This window comes from Nestor notabilis, unplaced genomic scaffold, assembly GCF_000696875.1.
Source record: "Nestor notabilis isolate BGI_N333 unplaced genomic scaffold, ASM69687v1 scaffold6039, whole genome shotgun sequence".
Classification (NCBI taxonomy): domain Eukaryota; kingdom Metazoa; phylum Chordata; class Aves; order Psittaciformes; family Psittacidae; genus Nestor; species Nestor notabilis.
In genome coordinates, this window is record NW_009942422.1 from 73,722 (window position 1) to 87,426 (window position 13,705).

Genomic DNA, 13,705 nt, shown 5'->3' on the forward strand with positions numbered 1-13,705 from the left:
ACAAGAAACAGACAAGTGAGCAGTGTGCTTGGCTCCTGAGGTTATTGCATGAGGCATGTTACTTGAGGCATGGCATCAAAGCACACCCAAATTGAAATACTGCAAAAGTCTAGGTACTGGACATACATGTTCCTAGTAGGCTGATACAACCAATTCATAGGTTGCATTAGGCCAAGCAGAATGCTATGGTTTGGGGTGGGTTTTTTTATTCTAGAAACTGAAAAGGTGGATGTATCAGTACCAGATATTGAATCTATTAACAGAGAGTAAAGATCCACAAGATTTTAGTTGTGCTAGAGCATCTCAAACATCGCATACCTCAGCTTAAAAAAACTGCATTGAAAAATTACATTGGTACATTAAAAAAGCAAGAAGTATAGTCAGTATACATACTGGAAACCTCCTTAACAACTGTAGTTTACCTGAAAAGCAGTACGAGAAAAAGCTTAACATCTTGTCCTTCCTGAAGTTTCCCTGTTTACAAAACAAATTAACAGACAACAGACATCACAACAGTCTGTGAATTTCTTATGTGTCTGGATCACAAATTCAGGCACAGAAACAACTAATATACTATGAAAATTTATACACATAGATAGTAGCTGACTTCACAAATTAGAGACTTCAATTCAAAATGGTATTTGGTGACTCTATATGGTTTTGTGTAATAGCATGTTCAACCACTACCACTTTAGGGTAGCAGTTACAGTCATGCTTTATATGATCCATCTTATTGAGCTTTCTCCCCCTATAACAGCTCATTGTGTAATATTTTGTATCTATTTGGGGAAAAAAAAAAAAACAAACAGAAAAAAAAAAAAAAAAAAAAAAACCAAAAAAAATCCAACCAAAATTGAACTCTTTTCTCAGGAAAGCAAAAAACTAAATAATCAAATGAACTAAAAGCTTCAAGACTGCTCCTTTTTATTTTTTTTTTTTTTTTTTGCCCTTGTCATAATGAAAATGGATAGAAAGGGAACAGGACAGGGAGACTGATGACTGAAGACATAATTCAGTCTCCAAGTTCTGATGCTTTCTTCAATGTTTATGGGTCTGACAAAAATTCTTGACTGAATTACAGGCATGTTATCAATCTCTTTGAATACATTTTCGTATATGCTATCAGTATCTCTTTGGCCATTATTCTATGTACAAAACCAAGGTAAAATTAGACTTTGATCACCTCATCTGGGCTAAAGTTTGCCTTTATTTCTTTCGGGTAAGTTTTACACTGGAGAATACTGTTGCTATTCTTATGTGTTTCTGTAGCCTTCCCAGAAGCAACTTTAAAGGACTTGAAAGTCAAATAAAAATTGAACTTCCTAAAAAGTGATAAGCAGGAACCTCTATCTGATTTTGTGTGTAGGTTGCCAACTTTTCCTAATGTTGTAAAGGGAACTCACTCACCTACTAGATCAGAGCTTGCACATCCTTGCTCACTTACAGTCTCCAGTTCCTAGTATTCACACCACAGAAGGCAATGACGACCAACCCGTACAAATATTCCACTGGATTAACAACAGTTAGCCACAGTTGTATTAGGTAACATTTGATCTAATCATTCTAACTTGGTGTCATAAATACTTGTATTGGACACCCATAGCAAGGTGCTGGCAGTGTGGAGGCTGCAGGGTCATCTCTGTGGGAAGATACCAGGGGCTGCCCCAAGCTGAACACAGAAAGTTCAAGCTGGCTTCAATGGATCCACCACATGACAAAACTGAGCTCCTCAGCTAAGCATGCGATATCACTCTGAAAACATATTTATAGAAAGGGAAAAAAAGGCAGTGAAAGGAAAAGAGAATAAAAATAAGAAAGAATAGAAGGAATCCTAAGGTCAGAGCTGGAGCTGGAAGCTCCATGGAAGACCCGCAGCTGCTGCAGATGGATACTCCTGAAGAAAATGCAGTCCATGGAGACCCCACACAAAAAGTGTGAGGAGGAAGGAGAAGCAGCTAGAAACCACTGTGCACTAGCTGTAACTCCCCCCACCTCTCTGTACTGCTCAGGTCTGGGAGGGGAATCTGAAGGAGTGACGTTGAGAGGAAAAGGTGTTCTAATGTCTTTGTTTCTCACTACCTACATGCATACTGGTAAATATTACATTAATCTTCACCAAGTAAAATCTGTCTTGCCCACCATAGTAACTGTTAAACAAACTTGATTCGTGAGCTTTTTTATCCTATTTTCTCCTGATGTCATGCTGAAGAGGGGGAATAATTGAGCAGCTGGGTGGGCATTTTGGTTATTAGCCAAGGCTAGTCAACCACAACACTTCACAGTGTCTTTCTGTTTTCCTTTTTTAGACTTTCCAGACTAATTCAATATTTTAATTCATTAGTTACCTGTCAGTGACGACCACCTTTGCCCATGTGAGATTCAAACATCAGACACCTACTACTTCAGTAACATTAATGATCCAATTGGTCTGAATAACATCAACCATATTGAGTACACCGAAGGCCAAACACTTTGCAGCATTTTAGTCATTTACAAAAGTGTTCCTTTAATTGTATGTTCAGCTTCCAAAGCTGCCTTTAAAATATTGATTCTGGTAAACTAATTTTATAAACTAAACCAGAAGAGTTTGTGTAGCCCACCTTCCAGGTCACTTTAAGGATAAATTAAGTGCCAGGTTCCAGAGAAACAAAGAAACACAATAAGCCATGCCAATATTTTTCTTCTAGACCTTTTAGACCATGATGACATGATGTGGCTTCCAGTTTTTGCTGTTATATAATATCATTTGCAGAGCTCTAAATTTTTTTCCATAGCTTGTAAGGGAGCCATTGTCCAGGAGCCTGCTTTCTGTTTTAGTGCCTTTCAATCCCATTGAAGAAGACACCATCAGAAAGGAACAATGCTTTTGGGCTTTCTGTGTAAAATACTGGTCTCTTAGGACTCAGCCCTGGAGAAACTTCCATGCACAGATAGGTTTACATGCAAAGGCTACCCATAATGCGTTGTCCTGGTTTCAGCTGGGATAAAGTTAATTTTCTTCCTAGTAGCTGTTGCAGTGCTGTGTTTTGGCTTTAGCCTGAGAACAGTGCTGATAACACACCAGTGTTTTAGTTGCTCAGTAGCTCTTACCCTGATCAAGGATTTTTCAGTCTCATGCTCTGCCAGTGAGGAGGGGCACAAGAAGCCAGGAGGAAGCAGAGACAGGACACCTGACTCAAACTAGCCAAAGGGTTATTCCATACCACAGCACATCATGCCCAGTATATAAACTGGGGGGAGTCACCCAGAAGGCCCAGATCACTGCTCAGGTCAGGCTGTGTATCGGTCAGCAGGTGGTGAGCAATTGTATTGTGCGTCACTGCTATTTTGAGTTTTTTCCTTTCCCTTTTTAGTTTTATATTCTCTCCCCTTGTTATTTCCCTTATCATTAGTGGTAGTAGTTGTAGTAGTAGTATAATGTTCTTTACTTATTAAACTGTTCTTATCTCAACCTACGAGTTTTACAGTTTTTCGATTCTCCTCCCCATCCCACCTGGGGAAGGCAGGGGGTGAGCCAGTGGCTGCATGGTCATGAGTTACCAGCTGGGCTTAAACCACAACATGCATAGACTTCAGTAAGCTTGTGCATTACAAGGCATTTAGAAGCAACTATGAAAACACTCATTGATCCTAACATTCCAATGACTGGGGTTAAATTCACCATTCTAGTCCACAGGATTGAATATATTCATTTTTCCTAGATATTTATATTTAATTCCTTTGCCTGTTCAGGATATATACTTTACTGATTCCATTACGGTTCCTTTTACCAGTTAAGTTCCACCTGGTTTGTTCCCTGCCTTTGTTGTCTGAAGGAAGAGGAGAGAAAGGAGAAAGAAGACCTGCTTTATTAGTGCTGTTGCTAGCATTTCTGTGCAGTGTCTACTTATGATGTGAAGTTAATGTTCACCCTTGTTTTCTGTTTCCCTCACATCATTTCTAACAATTATTTTCAGATAAACTACCTTACAGTGAAAAGTCAGAAGGAAAAGTTAATTACTCTTTGCATGTTCCTAGGACAGAATATAAATATGGCCAAACTGGATCTCACATAAATTTAATCTACTTCTGCATTGCCTGTAATCATCAGCAACAGATGTTTAGAGAAAAAGTAGGAACTGGTAAAGAAAAGCCTAACACTTCTTCCTAAAGATCCCCCCATTCATCCTCCAAGAATCATGATATTAAGACCCTGAGAAATACGGATTACATCTGAAACTATAGTTAAGTACCAGCCAATGGCTTCATTTCTCCCTGAACAATAACTCTCAGAGCTGCTATGGCAAGGAGCAGGTATGCATCCAACACAAAAAACAATGTTGGTGCATGCCTGGGAGTCCTTTTCTCAGTCTTCAATATATATTCATATCATGTCTCACATCATTTTCAGGACGTAGTATCCTTTTCAGGTGGACATTTATGTTCATAGGACCATGCAGTGTTGTTTATAGAACTCTCTATTCTTTTTTTAAAGGAAAACAGATGGTGGGAACAAATAAAGATTAGTATGTGAATTTGACTGTCAACATGCACTGCACTTTCACAGAAAATCGCTATTTGCAGCCTTCTCTGTATCACCACTGGTCAAATCCCCTTTGGGATCATGTCATCCTTCATATACCAGAATAAATGCAGGCAAAATTTAGTCACTTGAAAACCAAAATAAAAAAGCTTGGCCCCATTTAACTGATGCTAAGACATTTTCAGTGATACTACTACTAAAATATTATTACTAAAAACTTCAAGGAATGTGATTTAATCTGGTAAAAAAAGGTTTTAAGACTGTGATAATATACCTTACAAGCCAAATAAAAAATTGAAGAAACATAGTTTATTATCTTACTTCAAATGGGAGCTCTGTTATTTCCATATTTCCAGACAAATCCAGTTTTTCTAGATTCTCACAGTCTCCCAGTTCTGGAGGAACTGACTTCAAATTATTGAAACTCACATTGAGCACTTTGAGATTTTTTAAGCAGCCTGTGAGGGAAAGATAATAAGATCAGCATATTTAAATAAATAAATAATAATAATAAAATAATAAAATAAGGGAAAATTAAAACTAAAAGGCATACTCAGTCCAGTAAAGGAACAAAAACACCCGAAAAAAACCTCCCTAATTTGGTGATGAGTAAATAATAATAAAGAAGAATAAATATTTTCTGCCGTGGTTACTAATACTGGAAGTAGCAGTAGTGCTGTGTTAAACTCAAATGCACTTCCCTTAATCTGCAATGGTTTTGGAAAGCGTTTAAAAGGAGGCAGCAAAGACTTGCAAAGATCTTAATTCTATAAGGGATAAGATACCTATTGACCACAGTTGAAGCTAAAGAAGTTGGCTTTTGATTTGGCTACTTTAGAAAACTTTCCAGCTAACTGAAAGTATCTTAGTATTTTTCATAGAACCTCTTAATTGTGAACAATTTCTCCTACTAAACTTATGATATTAAGAATTCTCTCTCTTGTTTGAAGTACGGCATACTTTGGATTATAAAAAAATAATGGGTATGTGTATTTGTTTTATTAAATTCTTTATTGCAAGTTATCATTCTTGTTGGATTAATCTTAAGGCCCTTATAATATTCTAGGTTGCATTTAGTCACATTGTACATTCTGTTTCTTAGATTTATAGCATGACAAAAACAACTTTAGAAACATCATTAAAATTCAAAATGTATTACATGGAAGAAGTGCACATTATACTGTAGCACAGTCAAAGAGGAAAATAGTAAGGAATTTGAATATATCAGATAGATGATATGTTAGCAAAGGCATCCTTTGTATTTAAGTACATACAACAAAATGAGAACACTCTACATTTTATGGACAGTTCTGTTGTATTACATGGGTGATCATAGAATCACAGTCTCACAAAAAGGTCTCAATGGGAAGGGACCTTCAAAAAATCATCTAATGTGCAACCTGACTGAACAATTCCCATGATGAGGCATCCACAACTTCCTTGGGAAACCTCAGAACCCTCGTTGTAAAACATTTCTTCCATTAGTCCAATCTAAATGTACCTTATTTCAGTTTAAAACCATTGTCCCTTGTCCTGTCACTCCAGGTCCTGGTATAAAAAGTGTTTCTCCGTCTATCACATAAGTCTGCTTATGTACTGAAAGGCAGCAATAAGGTCTTCCTGGAGCCTTCTCTTCTCCAGGCTTAACAACCCCAACTCTCTCAGCCTTTCTTCACAGGAGAGGTTTTCCACCCCTTTTTTCATGGCCATCCTCCAGACCCACTCTAACAGGCCCATGTCTTTCTTGTACTGGGGACCCCAGAGCTGGATGCAATACTCTAAGTGGCATCTCACAGGTGTGGAGTACAAGGGGAGAATCACTTCCTTCAGCCTGCTGGCCACACATCTTTTTTTGCAGCCCAGGATACAGCTGGTTTTCTTGTGCTGCAGGAGTACACTGTCAGCTCATATCCAACTTCTCAACCACCACTATCCTCAAGTCCATCCTTGTGGGGCTGCTTTCAATCCATTCATCCTCCAGCCTGTATTGTTATTGAAAATAGCCTCAACTGAAGTGCAGGATTTTTCACTTGGCCTTGTTGACTTTCAGATTTACATGGGCCCATTCCTCAAGCCTGTCAGTGTTCTCCCAGATGGCATCCCTTCAATCAACCGTATCAACTGTACAACTCAGACTGGTATCATCTGCAGTATTCACCTTGGATCAGTGATATTCCTGCACTATTCCCCTCTCACCAGTGATTCACAAGCAAAAGCAGCAGTAAGAAACTTAAATGCAATTCATCAGCTGGAAATCAGGAGAGAACATCTTGTGTCAATAGGTTGTCAGAGCAGACTGTTTTGGTAAACCAAGACAAAACATACACAAGATCCACAATTTTATATTATATCAGTCTTCTATTTATAATCAAATTTTAAAAAACAATCTGTTGTTCCGTGGCTTTTGAATAACGCTGGAGAGTATCTCTCTGCAGTATGTCTCAAATGGTCAAAACAGTGTCGTAATAGTGATCCTACCCTTAAGACAGTAACAATTAGTTAAATTCTCTCGAAAACAAAAGTTGGTTTACTTTTTACAATATGTGGAAAGAGAACAGATGGTGTTTCCACAGGAAAAGAGAGTGAAGAAACAGGGAATTGAAAGCCCCATGTTTTTTCCCTGAGAAATTGCTATTGTCAGACAGAGAGACATGCAGTTTGATGACCAAGAGTAGCAGCCACAAAATCACACAGCACTTTACAGAGTTTTCCTTGGACACGATATTGTTATCAAATGGTGGCTGGACCACCCAAATCTTTCTCACAGGTGACAGACAAACCTTATATAGTAAGAATGCAGGTTGCAATGGATAAAAATACAAAAGCTTCCACTCAGCTTCTTCCAGTATTAGCTCTGCCAGAAATAGAGACTAAGGTGGTATTACAAAACTCAGCTGTCCTTTTAGGAAGGTAACTTTGCTTTTCCTATTCATTGTGAGGTACTCTTTTAGTTAAAATAGCAGAAGCAAAATTCTCTATAAGACTAAAACAGACATTGCTTTGCCAGTCCATTACTGTCCCACAAGACAGAGGCTGGTGCAGGAGAGTAATAGGAGCAACTTAATTGTGTGAACCACCCTGTTTCCAGAATTTTAAGCACGTAAAAGTAATAGAAGTTTAGCCTACCCATTATGAAGTCTCACCAGGTTTACTGTCATGATGTAGAAGGATGAAGGTATTGCATAATAAGATAAGTAGAATCAACATCGACTTACCACCTCATTGCAACAAACTAATCACTGAATCAAAACTATCTTTAAATAAAATAGAGAACCAAAGAATTGCAAATTTATTCCTCATCCAGTTAATCTCTTAGTGAAGGAGAGCAAATCCCATTGGAACATAAAAAAAACAACTATTTACTCATTAGCACTAGAATGTCTTGACTTTTTCCTTTTGCAGTGGGATATTGTACTGGGTCTGTCTGGAATGGAGTTAATTTTCTTCATAGCAGCCTATATGGTGATATGTTCTGGATTTGTGACCCAACAATGGGGATAAATCACCAGTGATTTTGTTGTTGCTGAACAGTGCTTACACAGCTTGAAGGCTGGCCCTTTTTCTACCCCAAGGGTGGGCAAGTTGCTGAGTAGGGACAGGACCAAGATACTGGACCTGAATTGAACAAAGGAATACTATACCATATAACATCACATTCAGCAGTAAAAGCCAGGGGAGGAGAGGTATGAGGAGGAGTTTTCCAAGGTGGCTGTCGCTCAGAAACTAGCTGAGTATTGGTCAACTGGTAGTGAGCGGTTGCTTTTGCATCACGTTTGTTTGTTTGCTTGCTTGTTTGTTTTTCTTCACTTGTTAAACTGTCTTCATCCTGACGCATGAGTTTTCTCATTTTTGCCCTTCCAATTATCTCCCCATCCTGCTGCAGAGACCGAACAAGCAGCTGTAGGATGCTGAGCAAGCTGCATGAGCTGTCTTAGCTGCCTATGAGTGTTAACCCACAACAGATGTATTTCTGACTTTTCAGTTACTGAAATTTCTACTTCTCAGTTTCCATAAGTACCTGCAGAACTAATGTAGAGTAGGCATCTAGTGTCACCAACATCCTATTCACCCTCTTATGTAACTAACTTGTCTCTGTGCACAACTGGGAGACATGAAGCAAAATTACTTACAAAAATAAGAATCACAAAAATTTAACAGCATTTCTGGGCAGAGTGGTGGAGATAAGCACAGCTTCCCTTTATGACTTTCCTGCCTTCCGAAGCAACAGCTTTTCAAGTTTTTTTCTCATTTCACGGTTTCTAACATGTGTGTCAATGTTCACAGTATGGTTTGCCCCAGTTTTCAGGTATGAGAAAGCAAGTAAGTAGAAGATGCATCATTTTTTTTCTTGTCATAAATAATCTCTCTCTAATCCAACATTTTAGATGGAATCTACAATCACTTGCCACTAATTGCTGTGGCTGAGATTATGAAAATTACTGGAAAAAGCTGAGAGTTTTACAACTGAATTTAATTCTGATAACAAACTCAGGACAACATAGATAAGTTCACCAAGATCTTCAGGGAACAATCTCTTGCAATTCTGTGTAATGGCTGTTTTTTCACATCTAAGCTCTCTGGTGGATTAAGTTATGCCACTCTCCCTCTATGACCATTAGACACACACAGGACTCACCAAGACCTCCTGCATGAAACGTTCACACCACCACTTCACATAATCCCATTTTTTATTTATCACATTCTGTCTTAAAAATAGCTTGGATTTTTACATCCACTGCTCTTGTGAAAAAATAAAGTTACAGAATTTCATCCTTTTCATGATTTGGAATGGTCTTTGGATTGCCAATCTAAATTTATTTGCAAAATATTTTATAATATTTGTATTTGAATATTGGTAGAGTTTTCTATAATCATTAATTTACTTGCCAATTTTATATTTAAATAGCCCTTTTCCTTCGTTGGTTTTCATAAGAAGCAGATGTATCAGAATTTACTTTACTAGCCTGAATAGCCAATTCTAATCTTTTCTCACAAAAGAGAAATTGCCTCCTTGAACGGTCCTAATAGGCATTTTTTGCATCTGTTCCTATGTGAAATAACTTTTCTTGAATCTAGGTGACCACAACTTTATGCGTGTATCATACTGCATTGTCCATCAGTGACTGTTAGATCAGGAATTTTGTTTCTTCAATTATTTGCTTTCAATGTGCTCATGATTTGCTACACAAATTATTAGCTCCTGAGTACATGATCTTGACTTCTGCAATCATGAATTTAATCTCCCTACTTTTTTGGAGGCCCACTTGCTCATCCAGCTTCCTGTATTTCCTCCTGTTTGTGCAGCGACAGTAACACTCAAACTGTATCAGCAAAAAATTTCAGTAGCCTAGTTCCTCAAAATAATTAATAAATAAACTCAAGACTAATTCTTGAGAAACTCCACAAGTGATCTTCCTCCCAAATGATAGCTTCTCTTTCCTTTGCTCATTTTTACAACTGTCGCATCAAAGTCCATTTTTTTAGATTTAAACATTCATTTTCCGTAATTCATTTTATCAAATACTTTATGGGGTGCCAAATAAACAAGACCTACCTTTTGAAGCCAAATCATCTTCTCAAAAGAAGGTAGAAACCAAATCAGTTGGGCACAGCTTGCTTTTCTTTTATAAACTTTTAATTTCAATCTAGTTTTCATTCAGCTCCACATCTCTAATTACTACTTCCTTTAAAAAACTGATTAAAATTCTTATAAGCAACAACCTACACAGGGTTAGAATTAGGTTATATGAGTTGCCTGCATGATAATCCAGGTTGCAGGCCAAGATCTTTTACTTTCCTAGACAAATGGAGAAGACTGCCACTCTCTTTTTCCCCTAGATTTGTTAAACAAGGCCACTAGAAAGAACACAAATATACAACTATAAGACAGTATTCATGACAATTCAAGATTCTAAAATCCATGTATCTTGGCTGAAAACTAGGAAGCACCCTAAAATGTATCCTGAAACAACCTTCAAAAAACATAGGCAGTGAGTAAGATTCCAAATATTCTCACCCAGTTTATTTCAATAACAGATAGGGGATTGGTGGGGGTAAAAGGTGTGGTAAGGCAGTATGAACGACTTTCAATACCTTATAACCTGTATTTAGGGACTTATTTATACTTTCTTAGTGCAGAAGCTTTCCATTCTCTTCTGTATAGGGCCCACTCATCACCATGCTTAATGAGCCTATACTACAGCCATTGAGACAGCCTTAGGAAGGAAAAGAGAAAGTGACACTCCTTTCACAGCTACCCAAAAGTAAAGCAAGATTTGACCACCATACCTGCCACCTATAGATTCACATAATACTTAATAGTTATAATGATAATGCAACTTCACCATTTAGACAAGCCTACATTAGTGTTCCTAACAAGGTATCAGAGGCAAAATGCAGATTATGTCATGTAGAGGCTTTATTACAGAAGTATTCCATTCAATACAAATGCAGATGCACTTGTATAAACTAAAGTAAAATGCAAAGTAAATCTTTGCCTTGATCTCCAATGATCTGGTGGCAACTTCATATGGGCCAAGACAAATAGTCTCCTCATTTCAGCCTTCTCTGATGAATTGGTCACATTGCCTTTTTGAGTTATCTGAAAGGAGACATTGATGTTCAAGCCTACAGGTAACAGTTACAACATCAATCTGTTTGGTTTTTTCCCTCTGCTGAAAGCATCCAAGGAAAGGAGTGATAAAGACTTCCAAAACAACTTTTGCATAACAAAGTTGCAAAACCTTTTTTTGCCAGTAGGGCTTTTAAATGCTGTAGCACAGTAAACCTGGGCTAGTAATAATTCATTCTTTAACCAGCTTTCATGTGTTCAAACAATTTGATTTAAACGTACTGAGAGAAATTTCAAGTGGCTACTATGAACAAAAACTGAAAAGGATAAAGCTTGGGATCCCAGTCAGTGGTCAGAAGAGTATTAGTACAATGTGAGTGTGGGTAAGAAGGTTTTCATGTAGTAAAATAGAGGTAGAAAAATGTGAAGAAATTCTTGTGGGCTGAATGGACCTTCAGGAAGAAAACATAGAGTGATGGTCTGCTGAAAGGGCTGAAATGAAAATTAATGAAAACAAAAATACAATGAACTGAAATGAAGATATTTTGACGGATCAGAAATTCTATAGAAAAATATGTGACTTCCTTCTTTTCATGTGACCAGATAAACTGAAATATGGATTCTCATCTCCCTGGGGATCCCCAGTCCCCAGAAGAGAGTTTATCTTCTAAGCGCAAAGTAGAGTGTAAGCTCAGTCTCTGGGTTGGAAAACACTTTCTGAGTGCCAGAAATAAACATTTAGTAAACTGTTCAGGAAGGGTAGAACAACAGAGTTGTAGAATCATAAAATGGTTTTGGTTGGAAGGAACCTTAAAGATCATCTAGTTTCAAACCCCCTACCGTGGGCAGGGACACCTTCCACTAGATCAGGTTGAAATAGTCGCGTCAACCTGGCCTTGAACACTTCCAGAGATGGGGCATGATCACCTTGGAAACTGAAGAAGCTTCTTGTTGGATAAAACTTTTCCATCATAACCAAAACGGAGTTCACAACCTCTGATATTCCCATTGTTACCCAAGGAAGATGAAGACATAAATCACAGAGTTTGGTAATACCAATCTGCTCTGTATAGGATGAATGTGTTCTGATATTGTTGCATATGATGTAGTTACATAAAGCAATATCACAGTCACTAGGTAGGAATCTTTTGGCAAAACCAATTTATGTAATTAGTAGTTTCCAAGGCAGTGGTTACAGCCTGAGCTCAATAACAACGGCACTATTTATAACCCTTTCAAGAAATTCAGCTTAAAGAAGTACTGGCCTTTGTAAGATCCAGTGATGTTGAAATTTGTTAAAAATTTATGTTTGTATTACAGTTGTATTGTATGTTTTTATTACATTTTAGTACAACATTCCCATTTTTGATACTTAAGTAGATGAATAATAAAGATTATTTCCTCTCTAGTTGTTCCAATTAAAAGTATAATTTTGTATTTTTGTGATGCACTAACCAAGGGTTAAATTTCGAAGAGCTTTCCAGCTGTTCCAGTATGACAAGCCATCATTTTAGCAGCTAGCCTTAAAGCAACTGGTATCCTCTTAAAACCAACTTGCAACACAGGTGTTTAATGCTTCCCTTTCAAATGGGGAATATAAACAAATTTTTCCTCAGTTATACACAGTACTGAGCTGTTGGACAGATAATACTCAACACTAAATAAATTGAAAGGGTAAATGATTCTGCAACTAGACTCCATTTAAGCTCAGAATATGGAAACTCACACATCAGCACACTGGGAATCTTATTAATAGAAAAAGCTATTTTAGGTATCTAGAAGTCATTTAAAGCTCTATTACTGATAGTTTTCCCCTCTGAGTGCTAGGAAATTGGATTAATGGTATGCACAAATGAAATTTTATTCTGTGAGGTAGGGAGGAGTCCAAAAATTCCTGTGATTTCTTATTAAAATATGTCTCTAAAGCATAGTTATTTTTCCTCTTAAATATTTGGCATACCAAAAATGTGAAAGAAAATAATGAGGTACAAGTATTTTATTACCCACTCTTTGAAATGTTTCATGAATAATTTGTGGGACAAAAAATCCTGTTGCAGCCTCTCTATCCCATCCCAGCACAAATGCTTTAGGATCACATGAAAATGCAGTTCACTATTTCCTGTATGAATATGGGAATATATTCTATTGGATATTTTTCAATTACAACAATTGCTAATGTACTATCACTAATTGATATACAGCAACTACACTGCAGCCATGCACTCAGAGCCAGAACTGCAAACTCACCCAGAAGCCATTGCCAAAGAAAATCCCACAGCTACACCCCTGCTCATGGTTTTTTTCTGTTATTCCTGGGAAAACCAGACCTGATAACTCTGAGACAGACAAGAAGTCCATTTTGCCATTTTCTCCATTTTTGTTTACTTTGCTTTCATGAAAACATTTACTATTCCATAAAAAGAATCAAATCAAAAGTATCCTCATCTACCTTCTGATTCAGATTTGATCTGTTCAAGTTCACAGGTGGTAATTGCTAAGAGTGTGATTCGAAATGTCTCAGAACGGATTCAAGTCTGTTTTCTCGCCAACCCAGAGTAGAGCCTTCCCTTCTAAATAAGGCAAAACAGGAACAAGAACTTCATTTCCTGCTG

General features: G+C 37.5%; 1 protein-coding gene across 1 annotated transcript in view; it reads right to left on the bottom strand.

The window, feature by feature from the left end:
- The window catches only part of LRRC2 (leucine rich repeat containing 2), a 53,412-nt gene that overhangs the window by 17,617 nt on the left and 22,090 nt on the right, over positions 1-13,705 (bottom strand). The window contains exon 4 of the mRNA XM_010021405.1: positions 4,844-4,980. Coding sequence (XP_010019707.1) covers positions 4,844-4,980 — 137 coding nt within the window. The remainder of the gene's footprint in view (positions 1-4,843; positions 4,981-13,705) is intronic.